The sequence below is a fragment of the Lutra lutra genome, chromosome 9, assembly GCF_902655055.1.
Source record: "Lutra lutra chromosome 9, mLutLut1.2, whole genome shotgun sequence".
Classification (NCBI taxonomy): domain Eukaryota; kingdom Metazoa; phylum Chordata; class Mammalia; order Carnivora; family Mustelidae; genus Lutra; species Lutra lutra.
This window is the reverse complement of record NC_062286.1, coordinates 126,540,652-126,560,099: the sequence shown is the minus strand read 5'-3', so window position 1 is coordinate 126,560,099 and position 19,448 is coordinate 126,540,652. Positions and strand designations below refer to the sequence as shown.

The following is a 19,448-nucleotide window of genomic DNA, read 5'->3' as shown; positions in this document are numbered from 1 at the left end:
TCTAGTCATTTCCCCTACGATTCCACAAATCACATGTTTCTCAGATGGACTCAGGCTAGATCCAAAGTGCAGAAACAGAGGCAAAGGAATGATGCTGACCTCAGCTCTTAGTCTTTAAGCTCTTCAACTATAGGTGATTGTGTTTAGATGAGATTCTAGCAATCCTATTTTTATTGACCAAGTGTAGCATTTTGCTCATGCACCTGTTAACCTTTGACTGTAGCGGTTTTTTTCTTTTCTCATGATCTACCCAGCAATTTCAGGAGGGACTCAGGACCACAGGATGCCCAAATCTAGCCATGGTAGCTGGAGTCAAGACCCCAGTGAAGGATCACTTATGAAAGGTAGACTGTAGTGAGTCTATCTATTGGAAGACTCTTGGCTATTGTTCAGACCTTAGAAATCCTACCAGATTTTTTTTAAAGATTTTATTTTTTTATTTGATAGAGAGAGATCACAAGTAGGCAGAGGGGCAGGCAGAGAGAGAGGGGGAAGCAGGTTCCCTGCTGAACAGAGAGCCTGATGCGGGGCTTGATTCCAGGACCCTGAGATCATGACCTGAGCCGAAGGCAGATGCTTAACCCACTGAGCCACCCAGGCACCCAGAAATCCTACAGATTTTAAGAGGGGAAAGCCCAGGGTGTGTGCTTGGTGGTTAGGGTAGGGTAGTGCTGTTTCTCCCTATGCAAGCCCAATGAAGTGAATTTTCCCCATTGGGGGTTCTCAGAATTGCTTGCGTGTGACAAGGTTGCCTTGACCCTTGGCCCCTTTTGTTCTCACGCAGTGCTCTCTATGCCCTAAAATGCCAAAGGAGTAATGTGGCTTTTCCTGAAGGTTTTATGACAAAACAGAAGGAGAGAATTAAATCATAAGTAGACTAAAAGTAACCAAAAATGGCATTCAAATATCCCAACCCATTAATATTTTTCTTGCTACAACTACTGGTACAGCTCCTTAGTCTTCTTATATCCTTCTCCTAGCCCTACTCTCTAGACTGTTCAAACTGCTCCTCCACACTGCCAACACACATACATACCTTTTCCACACCCCACTCAGGAAGACAAAGCTGGTACAGTGGAGTCCAGGAAAACCAAAACCACAACCAACACTTGTTCTTCAAGCATGTCCTTGGGAAGTCTCAATTCATCCCTGTGAACTAGAGATGAGAATTATCTACCCAAGACCTGAGACACCTGAGTTGACCTTAGCTCAAATCTGATGCTGCAAAGCAATTACATCTTACAAAGGGAATAGCAGGCTTTTAAAATTATGAGTCAAAGAAAGGGGGATATCTGGGTAGGCTGAAGCCAAGGGCTAGAAATAGAAGAAGGTTCCATTAGAGCTTTCTCTGATGGGGTTTCACGTAGTGTTGAAGGAGCAGGGTGGTGAAGGGGGGCTTAATGAAAATTAACCATCTACTGTGTCCCAGTCACAGGCCTATGTATGCTGACATGAGTTGACAATGCAATGACAGAATTAAAACCTGGCATGTATTGCGCACTAAATAAATAGTGATTATCCTTATTACCCTTACTTAAAAAATGAAGCAGTAGAAGCCCAGAAAGGTTGAATAAAGACCTCAAGGATCCACAGAATTGTAGCTGAGCTCTAAGTCTAAAGCTCATGGCATTCTCATGGCACCATTTTGAATCTTGTCAGTGACATAGACTGGGTGAGATTCTATGAGCCACTGTCAGAGTCTCCTATCTCCTATTTGTTAAACCCTTCCATGCCTCTTTTCCAGTAATAGTTGATAGTAGAATCTTTAGGGTGTGATGGGTCTTTTGTCTCTTTGGCAGTGTCCAGGCTAAGTCCTGGAATCTGCAGCAGACCCGGTACCACAAAAAGCCCTCAGCCTTCCATGTTACTACAATATACTGAAGCTGATAAACCAAGAAGTTAGTTTGTCTTCAAGGTTATCTGCTTCAATGTCATCTTTAGCCCATTAATATCTCTTTCTACTCAACATTCTTCGCTTTAGAAGGGAATAAAAGTCAAAAGACAAGTCTGAGGCACTCAGCATTCTGACCTCCTTCTTTGCATGGTCTTACCATTTTAATTAATTAATTTTCATATAAATATATATGAACATAGGCTGGAAATATGGAGACAGTGGAGTCATGAAGCCTCTAACAGAAAAGCTGTATGATGGGGAACCAGGTGATAGAAGAGAAGACAAGAGACTAGTACCTTTTCTTCTGCTGGATTAGTTAGGATAGGAAAGGCTTTGTTGCAAATACAAATGAATACCCAAATATCAGTAGCTTGATACCAAAAAAGTTTGTTGTTATGCCATCTAGAATATATGTCGCCTCATAAAAACCCCACAGCAGGGGAAGAGAAAGTGTGGGGTTAGTAATCTAGATCTTGAATACCTCACTTAGAAATGATTTGTGTCACTTCCACTTACATGGCCTTGATAAGACTTGGATTCTTCTGTGTGCCTAAGAAGGAGAGATAGGCCAGGTACCAGAAAACACTTGTCACCTCTACCCAAAAGGTTTGAGCCCCTTTCCTGTTTCAGCTTCCCTTTATGTCCTGCTGAGACCCATGATCCATTACTTATCTTCTGCTCTTCCACCCACTAGGAAAACCTCTTCCCATCCCACCACCTGTCCGTCTATACCTCTGTTTCTGCCCCTCATAGCTGAGCACTGCTGCTCAGCAGAGTTGTAACCCTAGGTTGGTAGGGTGGGGAGACTCCCCCGGCCTGTCAACCAGGCTTCAACTATTAGAGAAACTAGTAGAGAAACTGAAACTCAGAAATGTAATTTTCCAAGCAACACAGCTAGCAGATAAATACTAAACCGGAATTTCACTTATTCATTTAGTTCTTAATAAACACCTATTGAGTGCAACTTACTGTTGATTGTGGCCTCTTGTCCCAGATGGGTTAAGAACTTTGTCTTTGGATTTGGAGAGTCTTTGATTCTAGGCTGGAAAAGGTGCTTAACTGCTCTGTGACTTGGTTTCCCCATCTGTAAAACGGTGACAATATCACCACTTACTTCATGGGGCTAATGTAAGAATTTAATGGGCCAGTGCATGTAAAGTGCTTCATGCAACGCTGAGCTTATAATAAGCACTCCACAAATAACTAGTGGGAGAACAGCAAACAGAAAAATTATATCAATATGGCGTGATGAAGTGCTGTGATGAAGGTAAATCCAGGATGCTGTGGGAGCCGAGAAGGGAAACATAAATCGGTTTAGGTTTTGCCTTCTCAGGAACGTGGTTATTGAGACAAGTTTTGAAAGAGTGACAGTTATCATACTGAACAAGGCTGGAGAGTAAGGCAGGAGATCTTCTGAGTTGAGGAAGTAGCATGTGCAGATCGCTGGAGACAGGAAGCATGCTGAACTTGAATGGGTCAAAGCAAAGGAATAGATGCCTATGTGACCAGAGTCCAGGAGTGATCAGAGGTGGGGCTGAAGGAGAGAGCAAGGCCAGGACACTGAAGACTCTGTATAGCCCCAGAGCATATATATGAACTTGGCCCTGAGACCGTGGGAGCCGTTGGAGGTGTTTAAGCAGACCACCTTATAAGGTGGATCAGAGATGGGGATCTGGGGCACAGACAAGGCAAGACCATGGGGAGAACAGGTAGGAAGCCACTGAAATAGTCCAGGTGGGAACACCAAAGTCATATCCTCTCTCACCCTTCCGTTTCTTTTTGACACGTGAGCCATGTCCTGCCTACCTCCAAGGGTGGGGAAAAATTAATAAAAGTAGCCACTTAAAATAAACTTGGCAAACTGTTTTGTAAAGGGCCAGATAGTAAATATTTTCAGTTTTGCAGGCTACGTGGTCTCTGTCACACATACTCAACTTGGTCATGGTAGCACAGAAAGCAGCCATAGGTAAGAAATATAAAATGAGCATGACCATGTTCCAATAAAACTTTATTTATGGACACTGAAATAAGAATTTTATATAATCTTCATGTGTCATAAAATATTACTCTTCTTTTTGGTTTTATTTCCCCCAACTGATGAATCACTAAATTCTGCCCCTGAAACTAACAATATTCTATAAGTTAAAAAAATTAAATTTAAATAAAAAATTTTAAAATAACAAATAAAATTTTTTTAAAGTAAGGTCAAATAGCAAACACCCCATTTACAAGTGTAAAAACCATTCCTAACTTATGGCCATGCAGAAAACTCTGAGAACCCAGATTTGACCCACAAGCCACAGTTCACTGACCTCTGACTTAGCATGTACTTTGAAAATGGTGATGTTTCCCATACCGTTAAGGGGAGGAATATTATGATGACAATTGACTGGCAGTTATGTTTTATAGTATATCGTGACCTTGCTTAAGCTTGCTATTTATGAGATTTTTTTTTTTTTGAAATGATGTACTTCCTGTTTATCAGTTGGTCTGGAGTGCCCTACCTCTCTCCTCATTTTGTGTAAGGGCTTTATACAGTTTTGTTGCTGAATCACTAGAGGAACATGTAGGCTTTCACCAAGCGTTAGACACCTTCCTGCCCTTTATATAATTTTCTTTACAGAGACAAGTAGTCAGTTTCAAAGGCCCAGGAGCATTCCTCATGCAAACCAGGATTTAAATACTGCCTCTGCCCGTTACTAGTTCTGTGACCTTGAGCAAGTTATATCCATGCTCGGATTCATTTCTTCACCTGTTCATTCATTTGTTCAACAAATATTCCCAGAGTCCCTACTACATGCCAGGTACAAGACAAGATCACAGGAGCGCTTAGTAAATGAAACGGGGTGACTTCCTTCAAGGAGCTTACAGAGTTAAGGCAAAGGTGGCCACTAAGAATAGGGCGGGGTTATTGCTGTGAGAAAGGAAGATTGGGGTGTTATGGGAAGACAGAGTGGGGTATCTGTCCCATACACGGTGAGACACCAGAGACTCCCAAGAAAGGAGCTCCAACTGATTCCTGAAGGGTGAGTGGTTGCTAGTCGTGTAAAGGGGTAGGAAAGGAGTGTATTCCTCACAAGGTGATGAGCCCGGGTAAGGTCTACAGACAAGAATGTAGCGGGCTGTTGATGATGGAGTGGACTTCGTTGTCCTTGGGGCAGAGAGTGTGGAGGGACAGGCAAGGATCTCATCACCGAGGGTCTGAGCTGGGGAAGGGGCTCTGAGGTTTCCCTTACTGATGCCTTTTAGCCGTAGGGTGGAGGTTGGATTGAAAGGGAGCAAGACCGGAGGCAGGAAGACCAGCAAGGAAGGTGGTATTTTGAGTGCTCCCCAGTGAAGCGTGCGGGTGGCTTGAACCAAGTGGAAATGAGATTGGAGAGAAGAGGGAGGCTTCGAGAGCCTTCCTGGAGAAGACTTACTGAGGCATGCTGAGGGGTTAGACGTGGGAGGTCAGTAAAAAGGAGAGGCAAAGGATGACTCCTGGATTCCTCCATGGAGCCACTACGTGGGTGGGGCCACCATTTACTAAGAAAGCAGAGCGGGAGAGAAGACGGGGCATGGAAAGATGATGGGGCTCATTTATAATAATACTGACTTTTCCGGGTTGCTCTCAGTCTTAGAAACATTGTATGTGAGATACCTAGCAGAGTACCTGGCATGTCGTGGGTGCTTGATTAATGCTGACTCTTACCCTCGTTTCATTTTTAAAAATCGATTGCAGCCTTGTTTTGTTAGATCGCGATGTTCTTTTGCTGTTTAGCGTGAGCTCTTCAGAGCCACAAGAACTGTAGTCTTGTTCACCATGCCGCTTGTTTTCATGTGTGTTTCTTTCTCTCCTTCTCTTCTGCATGCTGCCTGGGGACTGGCTTCCTTGTGGTCAGCACCAATGGGCAGCGCCCAGGTGACCCCGGGGACTCCACTCTGCCTCCTCACCACAGGTGACCACCAGAGCCCTGGGCGGGTGGGAAGGAATTGAGCATGGCCCATGCTCAGGGCGTCCTTCAGGCCAGGTGCACCAGAGAGGAACTGGCAGTCCCTCCACGCCACCCACCTGTCCACCCATTTACTCTTCCAGCCACCCACCCACCCATTCACCCACCCACCCACCTCTCTATCCCTCCCTTCATCCATACAGCTACCCACTCATCCATTCCACTGATGCTTACTAAGTACCTACTATGTGCCAGGCACTGTTCTAGGCATGGAGGGATGCAGTGATGAGGAAAAGAAGACCTGTTCCTATGCCTTTCTGGGAAGGGAGAAAGCCACCCTAATCATTGCACAACAATAACTGTGAGGGGGGCTACAAAGGAGAGGTGTGTGGTGTTTAAACACACACATACTCGGACCTCAGAGTGTATGTCCACAGAAGTGACAGCTCAGCCATGGTCTAAGTTTGGGAAAGTGGACCTTCTGTGTCTGTGCTTAGAATGGGACTGGATCTGGCTGTGATCCCAGGCCTCCCCTATGTGCTGGACAAGCCCTTTAAATGTGATGGTCCCCACCTCTCCTGCATGTTCAGTGGGAATCATAATGGCTGCCTCTAAGGGGGCACCATTTGCTTCTAGAATCTGCACGTGCAGAGTCTTCTGGAGTTATACTCCGAGACTACAAAAGATAATGAGTGTGGAAGGGCTGGAGTAAGAGTGCCCAGCCTCGGGGAGGTATTTGTGTGAAAGATATCAGCCTCTTTCCTCAAACATGCTGTAGTTTGACCACATTTCCCATCAGCATCTGCCTCTCTTCAAAGACTGGGATGCAGAGCCCACCTGTGTCAGAGGCTGATGCCTATGGCAGGTCCTACAGACCAAAGAGACCCCACTGCCCTAAAGGTGCGACTCTAGGACCCTTTCTTGTTAGTGGAAGTCCTTGGTGATTTCAGATCTTTACCTGATGCCTGTCTCAAGAGTGGTTGCTTAGACAGTGGCCTCCTTTCTACCAGTCTCTGACTGGCCAGTTTGTCATGGTGGGAGAAGGGGTATGGCCGGCAGGGATGACAGGAGTCTGGCCATTTGGTACCTCATGGTCCACTTCTGTCCACCCTCTTCCCCAAAGTCAGAAATATGACTGCTAGTGAATGTCTTCGGTCACCCGAGATAGGGATTCCTGTGCAAATGACTCATTGAAGAGAATTCTCAGGAGAGAAAGTCAGGGAGGCAGGATAGGGCAGGATGTGGAGGCCTGTGGCAGCTTGAGCCCTCAGAAACCTCACCTTGAAGCCAAGGGGCCAGCAGTTGTGCCACAATGCCAGCCGGCCATTGTCTGCGGGCTCTCATGGGAGTGCACAGGCCCCTGGGGAGGCCACTCGCCTTTGCCTTACGGTCCTTCTGCCGGGAAGGAAGCATCTGTGAGCCTTTAGCAGCCAGAACCCACAGCTGCTGGACACCTGGTGTACCAGTCTGGGAAAGGAGATACTGGGTGAGTCAACAGCATTCACTGCAGCCCAGCTGTCCCTACCCCCAACCCCCATAGCTCAGCACGCCCCTGCCAACGCTCCAGGAATGTCATCATAATCCCTCCCCACCTAGATGGCCTTAAGCAAGCTGTGTAGCCTTTTACCACCTGTAAATCTCATTGTCACACTTTTGGGTCCTGTTACAGATCACTGTTAGGTGGCCCTAGAGACTGCCCTGCTCGACAGCCACACATAGTAGGCCTTCAGGAAATGTCAGTCCCCTGTCATCCCCCATCACAGGCCCAGCAGCCTCGCCCTCACCCCTGGGGAGGTAGGGAGTCGTACTCAGAAGCGTGGTCGTGGTGAGGGGAGAGGGACTCTCACCACTGCGCACACACCTACTCTAGCGAGATACCTCGCGTCCCCGGAGCCCGTGTGGGAGTTCCGTTTCCACTGGGCCATTGTTCTTTGGCATCTCTTCAAGTCGAGTGGTCTGATAATGTTTTCTTTAAACGGAGCCAATTCCTTTTCGGGCACATTTGTTCTTCCCTCTTGCCTCTGAGGTGTCTGAATGTTCCTCCTCTGACAGGTTGATTTCATCGTGTTCCGTTTGTTTCTCGGCCCTATTTGATGGGTGAGGGGCCTGCAAGTGTTTCTCTCGGAGCAGAATGTCCCTTTCAGACGGGGTGTTTGCTCATGCTCATCCTCTGGTAGCAAGGAGGGCCGGTGGGAAGGGCCGGTGGAAATCATAACTGCCGGCTGTGCGGGATGGGGGCGGTAGACCAGAAGCTCAGGAAGCCTCTTTTCGGGTTGGCAACAGGCCGGAGAACCGTGGAACCACATCGTGTAGCAGGGAAGAGGCTGGCATTGGGAACAGAGGCTGTGTTCAGCTCTCAGCCCTGCCACCTTCTGGCCTTGGGATGGTGGGCAAGTGATTTCTCCTCTCTGGGCTTCTTCTCTTCTGGAGTGGGGACCGTGGCACCCCTGGCCATAGTTAATCATGAGACCTGGGTATGGTGACAGCCTTAACCTCTTTGCTCAGCTAACTCCAGCTAGCTCTGCAAGTCTGTGCCATCCTGGCTGTGCTCAGGGGCTGGGCTCCTCAACCTCGGCATGAGGGACGTTTGGGGATAGATGCTTGTCTGTCGTGGGGGGCTGTCCTGTGCCTGGCAGGATGCTTAGCAGCACGTCTGGCTTCTACCCACTAGATGCCAGTAGCACTTCATCCCTCAATTATGACAACCAACTCTATCTCCAGACAGTCCACAGGGTCCCTGAGGGGCAATAGCTCCCCTTGTGGAAATCCTCCAGAGCTGCCCCTTTCAATAAAAATAGAATTGGGACTATGTATCGAAGTTTACATTTTTTAAAAAGATCTTATTTAGTTATTTATTTGAGAGAGCAAGAGAGAGAACGAGAGAGCACAAGCAGGGGGAGCGGCAGGCAGAGGGAGAGGGAGAAGCAGGCTCCCACTGAGCAGGGAGCCCGATGCAGGGCTTGATCCCAGGACCCTGAGATCATGACCTGAGCCAAAGACAAACACTTAACCAACTGAGCCGCCCAGGCACCCCTATAATTTTATGTTTTTTAGAGTCACATTAAAAAAGAAAAAAATAACAGATGAAATTAATTTTAATAGATATTATTTAACCCAGTGCCTATAAAGTGTTACCATTTTAACATGCAATCTGTATTTTCAAATTACTAATGAAAGGTATTTTACATTTTTTTTTGCACTAAATCTTTGCAATCTGGTATACATTTTCCATTTACAGCACAACTCAGTTCAGACACTAGATTTTAAACAGTTAAAATGAAATATAGCCTTAAAAAGGTAAACATTATGTTTAATAAGTAAACATACTTCATACTAGTTTTTAAATTTAAATTCATTAAAATAAATCATAAAATAAATTTTAAAACTCGCTTCCTCAGTCACTCTAGCCACATTTCAGGTGCTCAGTGACTGCATGTGGCTTAGTGGCTACCATGTTGGACAGCACAGATCTAGAGGCAAAAAAAATTTTTTTGATCATCTTTGTGCCTAACTAGTGAACAGAAGTGTATATGCACGGAGACATGACTCAGTAAATGTTCAGTTCCTTTGTTTGACTTTCACACACACACACACACACACACACACACACACACACACACACACAGGGACATTTGGTATGTCTGGAAGTGTATTTGGTTGTCATTAGTGGATATGAGGGTGAAGGCTGGGGATTCTTGCCTTGCAAAAATAAGGTCTCATGGCCAGGGTTAGGTGGTTTTTTTTGTTTTTTTTTTTTTTTTGTAGTGGGATGACTTGTGGCTGTGGTGGACAAGTGCCAAGCTAACATTTCACCTGAAGGTCTTGGGACCCCATGGACCCACCGCTGCAGAAGTTACCCCTTCTCTGGCTCCGGTAGTAACTCAGCCAGGCCTCCAGGCAGCACTGTGGGACCCTGGGTCCAACTGGAGGCTGGAGAGGATGCACTAATGGTCAGCCATGCCCCTGCCAGACCCAGATTCACCACCTTGACTGTGCCCAGTCCCCATTGTCAATTCTCCACAAGAAGGGCTTTGGGCCAACCCTCATATGGAGCCCCAACTCCATTCCTTAAAATTGGGGGACTTGGGCACATCACACAGCCTTTCTGAGCCCAGGTCCTATCTGTGAGATAACGTGGATGAGTCCCAGACTGACCAGGCTCACTGGTGGCAAGGGTCGTCAGAGGGAAGGGATCAAGTGGACCTCCCCTCTGTCATTCCTTTCTTTCCTGTCCACATCACGGGAAAACTCTCTGTTGTTATTTTCCTGGCAGTTTTTAAAATCAGAGTCTTGCTGCAGTAGCAGAATTCAGGCCATAAAACACTCTCAGAGACTGCTTTGCCTCTAAAGCAACTTGCCCAGGGATGGCTTATAAATTCTGGACCCAGGTAGAGTTTGAGCCTTTGCAATAAAACTGTGTCGGCCCAGAGCAGATGGGGAAGCAGCACGGCAGTCTCCTGAGGGCTCAGTATGGTGCCTGGTGGCCTCCGCAGCCTCAGACACCCCAGGGTCTCAGCGACCCTCTCAGGGAGGCTATGCCCCCTGGCAAAGGAGGACAGATGGTGTGAGAACAGGAGCTGGAAGCAGTAAAACCAGATGTAATGCTCTGGAAAAGGCTGAAACCCAAGCATCCCCCATGATGGGACTGTGCTAGGTGGAGAGAGGGGGAAGGAAGACCCACAGTGGGGGACACAGCCTGCTAGGCTGGCTGGAGAGAGGTGGCAGCTCTGGGGAATAGTAGCATCAGGGATATCTAGCAAGCTGAGGAAAAGAATACTAGAACAGCTAAGACATGTTACAGATTTCCTACATGCTGTGCTCGTGCAAAGGGCTTCCCATTATTAGTGTACTTCACCCGTAGGGTGTTGTTAGCATTCTTATTTATGGAGGTGGAAACTGAGGCTCTGATCATTGGAAATCACAAAGCTCAGGGATGATAAATTTCTCTGGACAGTCTGCACTCCTACCCAGCATGTTCTAAGCCCAGGGTCCACATTAGTGAGTACCTATTATGTGCCAAGAACCAGGAAATACCAGAGCAGAGGGGTTCAGCACTATGCCTCAAAAATCACATCATGACTAGCAGCGGGACTTAGAGCCACAGAGAGGTTATGTAAGCTGTCCCATTTCGTTATCAGCAAAATGGAGATATTAATAATAATTAGTTGTTAAGAAGAATAAGGGGGAAAAATAAGCATTAAGTACTTGGATTTCTGCTCTTGCTATTATTATTATCCTAAACCCATTTTACAGAAGAGGAAATTGAGATCCAGACAGGAGAGGTGGGGAGCAGGCAACTGTGGTGAAATTCAGGCAGGTGGCTGGACTGGAACTGTGCTTCCCGAGAAACGTGGGGGATGCGGGGTAAGAGTTAAGAGCCTGTCAGAGCCTCAGCCTAAAATGTCAAGCAGGGTTCATAAATTTAGGGGCTCCTTAGGGAGTTAGGATATTAAGTGGGAGGCCGGACCCAGTTGCATGGCAACCCAGCTGCTGTGATGGCCAAGGCAAGAGCAGGACAGTGAGTAGAGGCGACACAATGCTGAGGTCCTTGAGCCTTCCTCCTGGGCGTCCTCCAGGTCCCCTTGACCCAGGACTCACTGGTCCCGAGGCTCAGGCCAGGGCTGTCTGCAGGTGAGGGGCAGGGACTGCAGCTGGAGGTCAGAGAGGAAGGTGACATTCAGGATCCAGGCTGACACGGTTCTTCCCTCTGTTTGGCTTTCGGCATGGCTGCAGGCAGAGCACGGAGGGAGCGCGGTACTCGATCAAGCACACCAGAATGCCATCTTTGTCAGCAGTCTTACAATAGATGTTCATGACCTGATGGGCACAAGGCTCTGGGACCATTCTGGCTGCCAGCTTCTGCATCCAATCTCCCTGCTGAATCAGCAGCCTTGGTGCAGAAGAGGAAGGCATTTTTCTGGCATGCTGCTGCCCCGTGGGGTGTCCCTATAGCAGGTGAATGTTTCTGTTGCCTACAAAACAAGCATCATACATGACTGAGGTCTTCACTATACCTTTTTCTGACTTGGGTTATTCTCCTTTGACCAAGGAGAAACCAGTCTCCGGGCTTTATGCAAACTGCCATTACATTCAGATTCGGAATCCCAGGGCCATCCTTGCTCCTCTTTGGTACCACATGGGACCAACACTGCCTCCAGAATCTCTCCTGGATCTCTCCTTTCCTCGTCGCTGCTTCTCATGTCCAAGATCCATTACATCTTGCTCAGATTAGTGTCCAAATTCCAGATTGGTGCCCTTCCCGTGTATGCTTCCCTGAACCTGAGTGATGGTCCAGCAATAAGCGTCTCTCCCGATGGAAATGCCTCCAGGCTCCCCTGTGCTTTGGGAGAATCAGCATCCATCAAAGACCCTCACTCTCTAGTTGCTCTCCCGACCTCTTCCCTCCTTGGCGTCCTGTGCCCTGTTCACCCCGATTATCTTAGCAGGACCTGCCTTCTCGTACTCCCTGCCTTCACTGGGATGCTCTCCCTCTGGGGTCTCCCTTACTCCCTAAGATCAAATCCAAACAAAACTGTCCCTGACCCCCCCACCCACCCACTGTCTCAGGCTGCACTGAGAGGAGATGCTCAACTGGCCAGGCCAGTGTGCACAGAGGACCCCCTGAGTCAGCCCTGAGTGAGGGAGCCCTGCCAGCATGGCCATGTTCATGTCCCAAGCACACCATCTTGGAGCTGTTTGCTCTGTGTCACGTCTTAGTCCGTGCCCGTCACATTTATAATGGTCATTCACCTGACCCCATTCATGAGTGGACTTACAGGTGAGTGGATGACTAATGCTCATAGAGCATGTGCCAAGCATAGGGTGCTCCCCCCGCCCCCAACACCCTCTGCCTCCACCCATGAAGGTCCCAACACGTCCCCTGGCTCACCTTCTTCCATTTGGTTAGGCTGATGGTGAGTCACTGAGTACTGGTTTTCAACCCAGAATTTGAACTCTGTGTGGCCCCACCTGCCAAGCTTCTTAGGGACTGATTCTCTGGAGTTTCTGAATGGAGGTCCCCGAAGTCTGCTGGTTTGGCCCCATATAGGCTCTCCTGGGCTCCCCTGGTGCTGGTCCAGGGGCAGTCAGGCTTGTAGGCAGAAACTCTGGTCTGTGTCTCAGAACTCCGAGCCTGCCCCTGCAGGCCATGGCCATGGCTGCAAACGTTTTGGACCCTGCTTCTGCCCTCGGTCATCTCTCCTGACACAGAGCTGCTTTTGCATCCATCCTTTGGGGAGGAGCGTAGATCAGCTTTTAGTACAGAACACAGTGATTCAGTATTTCTGCTTCCAAAAGCCAAGGGGCAAAGGCTAGAAGAAAGAAAACATGTTCATGGTGGATTCACGGTGGATTTGCCTGGAATCTCAACAATCGATGCTATTCCCGCTGCTGGTTTTATTACCCAAGCTCAATTTCATTGCACTAATCTGAATGCCGTGCTGCGTGTTTATCGGCCGTTCCCTCTGATCCTGCCTGTGCTTCCACTAATCCTTCCTATAGATTTCTTGTTCCCTCCCGTGCCTCTTTTCCTTTCCAGACTCAGATGCTCACCGCAAGCACTATATTCCAGAGGCAAGATCTGGACAAGGCTACCCAGGCTGGGTAGATCTTTGCCTCTCCTCCAAATTCCTACCCCTTTGGGTCAGGTAATGTGATCACTCCTTAAGGGATCAGCTTCACCAGAGGCGGTGGGAAAGAACCGAATTATGTCTCTGAGGAATTATAATTCTGAGGAATTATGTCCCTGGGGACACCTTGATCTGGTGCACCCTAAGCTAGACAGACAAATAAAACCAGGACATTCCGGCCTTCTGGAAGCCCCTGTTGCTGCTCAGTTCCTGACCGAGCAGGAGTGTCCCATCCTCTTCCCATATATGGTGTGATTGATCCTAACCTTTATCAGTGATTGCATTTTACTTGGTGAAATGCTAAGACCTCCCTCCGTCCACAGCCCATTCCCAGATTGCTTAGCTGAGCTTAGCCTGCTGTTAATGGGTCCAATGTCTTTCCCCAAAAGATGGGTGGAAATCCTAACCCCCAGTTCCTGTTAGTGTGATCTTATTTGGAAAGAGGGTCTTTGCAGATGTAATTAGTTAAGATGAATCATGGGGCAGGCTATAATCCAGTGAGACTGAGGTCCTTATCAGAAGGAAACATTGGGGTGCCTGGGTGGCTCTATTGGTTAAGCATCTGACTCTTGGTTTTGGTTCAGGGTTGTGAGATCAAGCCCCACGCTGGGCTCTGCACTTAGCATTTCTGTTGCTTTAAGCCACTCAAATGGTGGTAATTTGCAATGACAGCCCTACAAAACTAATACACTGGGAAACATGGGGATCCAGAGCCCTGGGCCGTGGGCAGGAGTCCACCCTCAAGGCTGTACCATTACAGTGGAGTGGAGAGACCTCAGTGATACCAAGACCAAAAGCTGTCCTCCCTCCCAGAGGGTTTCTTGAGCCCACACTGTGAGGTCTCCTTGTGGACTGTTTTCTGCATTTGGCTTACAGCTAGCCTCTGACCTTCCTCTTTTTGGGTTCTGCTTCCTGCTTAGGAACAGTCCTAGCATCTGTTACTTGTCACATCCTGGCCTTGGCCTCTGCCTCACCAACCAGGCTGTGGTAACCTGTTCTTGGCATCCTGGTGTTATGTGACCCGTCTGCCATCCCAATGGGCTTTGGGACATATGGCTGTTGACTGCTCATGAGAAGGCTTCCCTCGTTCCACAGGAAGAATACAGTCTGTTCAGGGTGTCCACACTCTCCCTCACACTGTCTGTGCCACCTCATACTGGCTGCCTGGAAAGTCTAATGGGACGGTCTCCTTGGCCACAGGGCATACGAAAGAGTGGGTGTTCTCTCTTCCATCTTCTCTTCAGAATAAACCTTTAATCCCCATCACAGGCCGTGAATGCTGCTCTCTGCCGTGGCTAAGCAGCTTTGAGCCTCCTGTGCTCAGGGTCAGTGCACAGATTTTTACACTCGGGGAGCCGGTCCTGTTGGCACTGAGCTGACTCAGCCTCTTCATCCCTGTTGGCAGGGCTGGCCTTGCCTGGACTCTAGGGAGCCAGGGTAGGGAGGGGAGAAAGGAGGTCACTGGGCGGTCTCAGGGATACCTATGACATGTCCCATACCACTGATGACATGTGAAAACCAAGTTTGTAGTTAAGTTTTGCCTAAGCAGTCCTGCATGCCCCTCCCTGTACACACTTCTATTAGCTTTGATTTTTGGCTCGCACACTTCTCTCTCCCACCAAGTAGTGAGCTCCCAGACAGCAAGATTGTCTCTGAATTACCTTGCATGCCCAGCGCCTTGCTGTCCTCACCATCAATGTTAAGTCCTAGCACCTCTCATCAGGCGATGTCCAGGACTTTTCCTCTGTGGCTTAGAGTTGAGTGGGTGCTAATGAGGTCAAGGTAAGGGGTGTAATCCATTTGGAGGTCACTTAGCATTGTCCAGTCCATTCCATGGGCTAAGTATTATTACTGGCCAAAGTCCAAACACAACTCTAGGCATAGGTTGTCTCTTCACCATGAATGGGTGCAGACTGACCATCAGACCACTCCTAAACTCCAACCACAGGCCAGCTCCTGCTCCCTCCTTTAGATGTGACCCCTACCCCAGCCACATCCTGCTCTTTAACCTTAACTATGATCTGACTCTTAAAGCAGTCTTCAAAGTGTACCCAACTCTAACCATAGCTCATGGTCCTTCTCTAGTAAGTCCTGGCACTCTGGGCTTCTGGGCACAAGAAGGAGCAGTTGGAGCTGTGGAAGTGTAAAGGAATTCTCGGCCTACCAGTGGTGAAGTCTTTGAAAGGGCATACCTTCCCAGGGATGCATCAGTAATGACAAGGCCCGACATTGGTCGGGCATGACTCCTCTTAAATAAGTCTATAATGCTAAATTCTGAATGCATTAAAAAAAAAACAATTTCCAATAAAGGAGTTTTCTTGCACCCAGGAGAGATTCGCCATGGGGGTCTTACATAGCTTTCCTACCGTATGTAACACAACTGAATTAGAATTTGACCTACACAGAGCCTTTGCTGTGTAAAGCAGGATCTACCTGGAAACAGATGCAGGAGATGCTGAGGACCAAGCAGAATCAGCACTTGAGGAACAATTTGAGTGGCCGAAGTGCTTTCAAACAATCAATTAAAGCTATTCCCATCTCATGGGGTGCTAACCTCCATTTAAGGCTGAAAAAGAGGGCAACCTGTGTCAGCAGTATTAGCAGTATTTAGCAGTTTTAGCTGTATGGGTTGTGATGAAGTCAATTCCAACCTCTTAGGACCAGCTGGGTGATATTGAGGGAGGCCAGGATATTAGAAATCTGTATCTTCTTTACACTTAACTCAGTACTTATTAAATGGTTTTTCTCCAGCAAGGGTAGAGCTATCTTTGAAAAACCTGTGTCTCTGTAGTGTTTTCCAGCTCCTTGACATTGACTCTGAGTTAAATCTTGGCTAAAAGCAATTACTGTCATATGATGAATTGAGGCAATTTATTTATTACTCGCGAAACATCCTAGGTGATGTCACTTAGAAGAATGATGGAATAATCTTTCTCGAGCACTCCATAGTCAACAAGACCTAGTGAGGGAGGCACTGTTCCCAGGTGTGGGGGAGGTAGTTGGAAATTTTAAAAAATTAGTCATTGTGGGAACAGAGAAAGAGTATTAGGAGTAAAGGAGACAACAGTTACTTAAACTTGAGCAAGGCTTGTCTCCCTGTGTAGTTATACGGGATGCTATGGTGCCTAAATATCAAGAAAGGAATTATAGGGAAAGCCCAGAGATTAATAATAAAACTGAACTCAATGTGTTAAGGGCTTAGAGATGGTGGTTGATATACAAGGAAAGTGAAAAAGGATGAGGGAACTTAAGTTTAAAAGGTCAAGTTTAAATATCATTTGAGCAAAGTCTGTATAATTTGGCCCATATAACAAGATTCACATGACATGTTCATCAATCCCTTTGATATTAGAATATGATATGTTGGCAAGAGGGCATAAGGGGAGATAATCTTCAAGAAAAGCGGTTATGGGGGTGCCTGGATGGCTCAGTGGTTTAAAGCCTCTGCCTTCAGCTCAGGTCATGATCTCGGAGTCCTGGGATCGAGCCCCGCATCGGGCTCTCTGCTCAGCAGGGAGCCTGCTTCCTCCTCTCTCTCTGCCTGCCTCTCTGCCTACTTGTAATCTCTGTCTGTCAAATAAATAAATAAAATTAAAAAAAAAAAAAAAGAAAAGCGGTTATGGAATGGAGCTGCGTGATACAGCAGGGACAGGCATATAGACAAAGACTGCTTAACCTGGCTCATTCTAGATCAAAATACCAGTAAGCATTACCTGCTGAATGACCCAGTTTAACACTTACCTTTCTTGAAAGCTAGCCACAAGGTCTCTGCCTTGGCCTTGACTCTGGCTGAAATTAACACACAGTCCTGGGCCTTCCTCCCGATTGACAAGCCCAGACACCTCTCAAAAGTGGCAACGGGGTGAACACCATCACTTGTTCATAGGTTACCCTCAGTGGCCTTTCGCCCGTTTGGCCTCACATCCCTCCTTTGCTCTTCCTTTGCTGGCTGAGATGTGCAGGTAACCCTGGCAGGCTGTGTTTCCTGGGCCCCATGTCAACTGGCATGTAGGTTTGGCCAAGAGGAGACATTAATTGTACAGTAAGAAGGAGGAGAAGCCTTCTTCCTGTTGGCCTCAAGCACCTTCTTGGACAATGGCTGTGTACCTTCCATGACTCCATTTCTCCCTGAGGTCTACCAGACTTCCAACTTCTTTTGGGTGATCCTGACCTCTGGGCTCTGATGAGGACCACCACATCCTTTTGTCTCTCCAGTCTAAGCTGGGTAATGGCTTTTGGTGTCAGTACCATCTGGGCTGCCTCATCCATCCTCTCCTGATGCCTGCGTATCCGTTCTTTAGCAAATTTGCTCCATTTTACATGTTTGGAGTGGTTTCCCTTTTCCTGGTTGGATGCTGACGGATGCAGAGCCTGTGCTGATTTCTAGTGATTATTCCTTCCTTTAGTAAACAGTAAGGGAAAAATTCTGATTTAATCATCCAGTCTATATGGTTTTTTTCCCCCTATATCAACATCACACTTACTCTTGCAAAATATCTGGAATCCACATTTTTCCATTAAAAAAAAAAATCAACAACAGCATTTGTTTCTCCCCAGGCTTCTCGCACCCCTCCTGTTTGCTACAATTTCAATCCTCAAAGACTGCCAAAGTAGTTCATGATCACAATTACAAATGCTCTCAATGCCTTGGGATGCAATTTGTAAGTCTGGAGGCTTGAATCTAATGAAGTATCCAGATGCTTTCCTACCAACTTTTATTCCTGATCTTGGACTTAAATTCCATTTTAAAAATAGCCCACCATTCTAAGAATTCGCTTCCAGCAAAATCAAGAATGGATATGGTGCATACCTGACTTCAGAAGAGCCGGAAGGTTGCCCAGCTTCCTTATCTTTTCCCTGTTGTCTCCTCTTGGCAACCCATTGCCCCATAATCAGAGATATCTGCAATCCTTAAAACCTTCACTGACATAGAGGTACCAGCTCCCAAGTCAGAGTTTGAAAGGTTTTCTCCGCTGGGTGCCAGATGCATGCAAAGCCAGAGTAAAGACAGAGAAACTCTTCGAGGAAAGAAGTCATTAAGGAGACGGGGTAAACTGCCAGCACATTAAGATTGGGAGATAATACATCCTTGGATAGCTAAGAGGGGACCGTGTGTTTTAAAGATTGCAGCTTTTAGGAATGGTGTTCCCGAGAGCCAACTTCCTTTTTTTTTACCATCAGCAATGATCAGAAGCATGGGTTATGCATCCCCTGGGATGTCCTTGGTTTTATCAGTTGCAATTAGATGTTCTTTATCTGAGACTTCTATTTTTGCTCCAAATCTTCACAGGGAAATCCTCTGAAGTAAAGCTATGGAATTGGGCCTGTAGCCAGTGAGAGCACTTTGAGAATGAATCATTAATCCCTTGTTGCCAAATTTTGTTATTGCCGCCATTAAGTCATCCAGATGTAAGCCTGATACAGGCCTCGCCTATTGGATGAAAGTGGAGTGAATCATTCCAGGGGCTCTGCCTGCCTTCATCCTAAGGATCAAATGAACTCAGGCAGCAGAGTGCAAGGAAGCATGGCCCCAGCACCCACAGTACACCCACAGTTAATAGACACAGGAAGCTCCTGCTACCACCCTGGACCCAGCTCCAGGGCCATGCCATCACTATATCACATGTGTGAGCAGTTCCTCAGAGTTCATCAAACATTTTTATTTCTGTTATTACATTTGATCCTTAGAAAATTCCTGTGAACTTGGCATTTACTCACTCTTTTACAAATGAGGATATCAAATCACCTGGTGGTTAATCGCTTTGATCAAGGTCACACAACCGGTTAGTTATGGAGTCAGGACGTAAACTCATGTTTTTCTGGTCTGTAACCCATTGCTTTTGATTGATCTCTTAAAACCATAGAATCTCAGCTTCCAAAGGTGTATAAGAAATCGTGTAGTCCTTCTGCATGAAGGGAAAACACCAAGTTTCCACATAGTGTCTTTCTCCTGCCTTTGTGGGTGACTCGGGGATTTGGAGGTAGACCGCATGG

General features: G+C 47.2%; 1 protein-coding gene across 12 annotated transcripts in view; it reads left to right on the top strand.

Annotated features, from left to right (window-relative positions):
• PTPRT (protein tyrosine phosphatase receptor type T) overlaps window positions 1-19,448 on the top strand; it is a 1,067,282-nt gene that overhangs the window by 857,140 nt on the left and 190,694 nt on the right. For 6 of the 12 annotated variants that reach the window (XM_047746501.1, XM_047746500.1, XM_047746495.1 and 3 more), the window contains exon 14: window positions 5,776-5,832. The exons of the other annotated variants lie outside the window; for them this stretch is intronic. In XM_047746501.1, coding sequence (XP_047602457.1) covers window positions 5,776-5,832 — 57 coding nt within the window. The remainder of the gene's footprint in view (window positions 1-5,775; window positions 5,833-19,448) is intronic. 12 annotated transcript variants of the gene reach the window in all.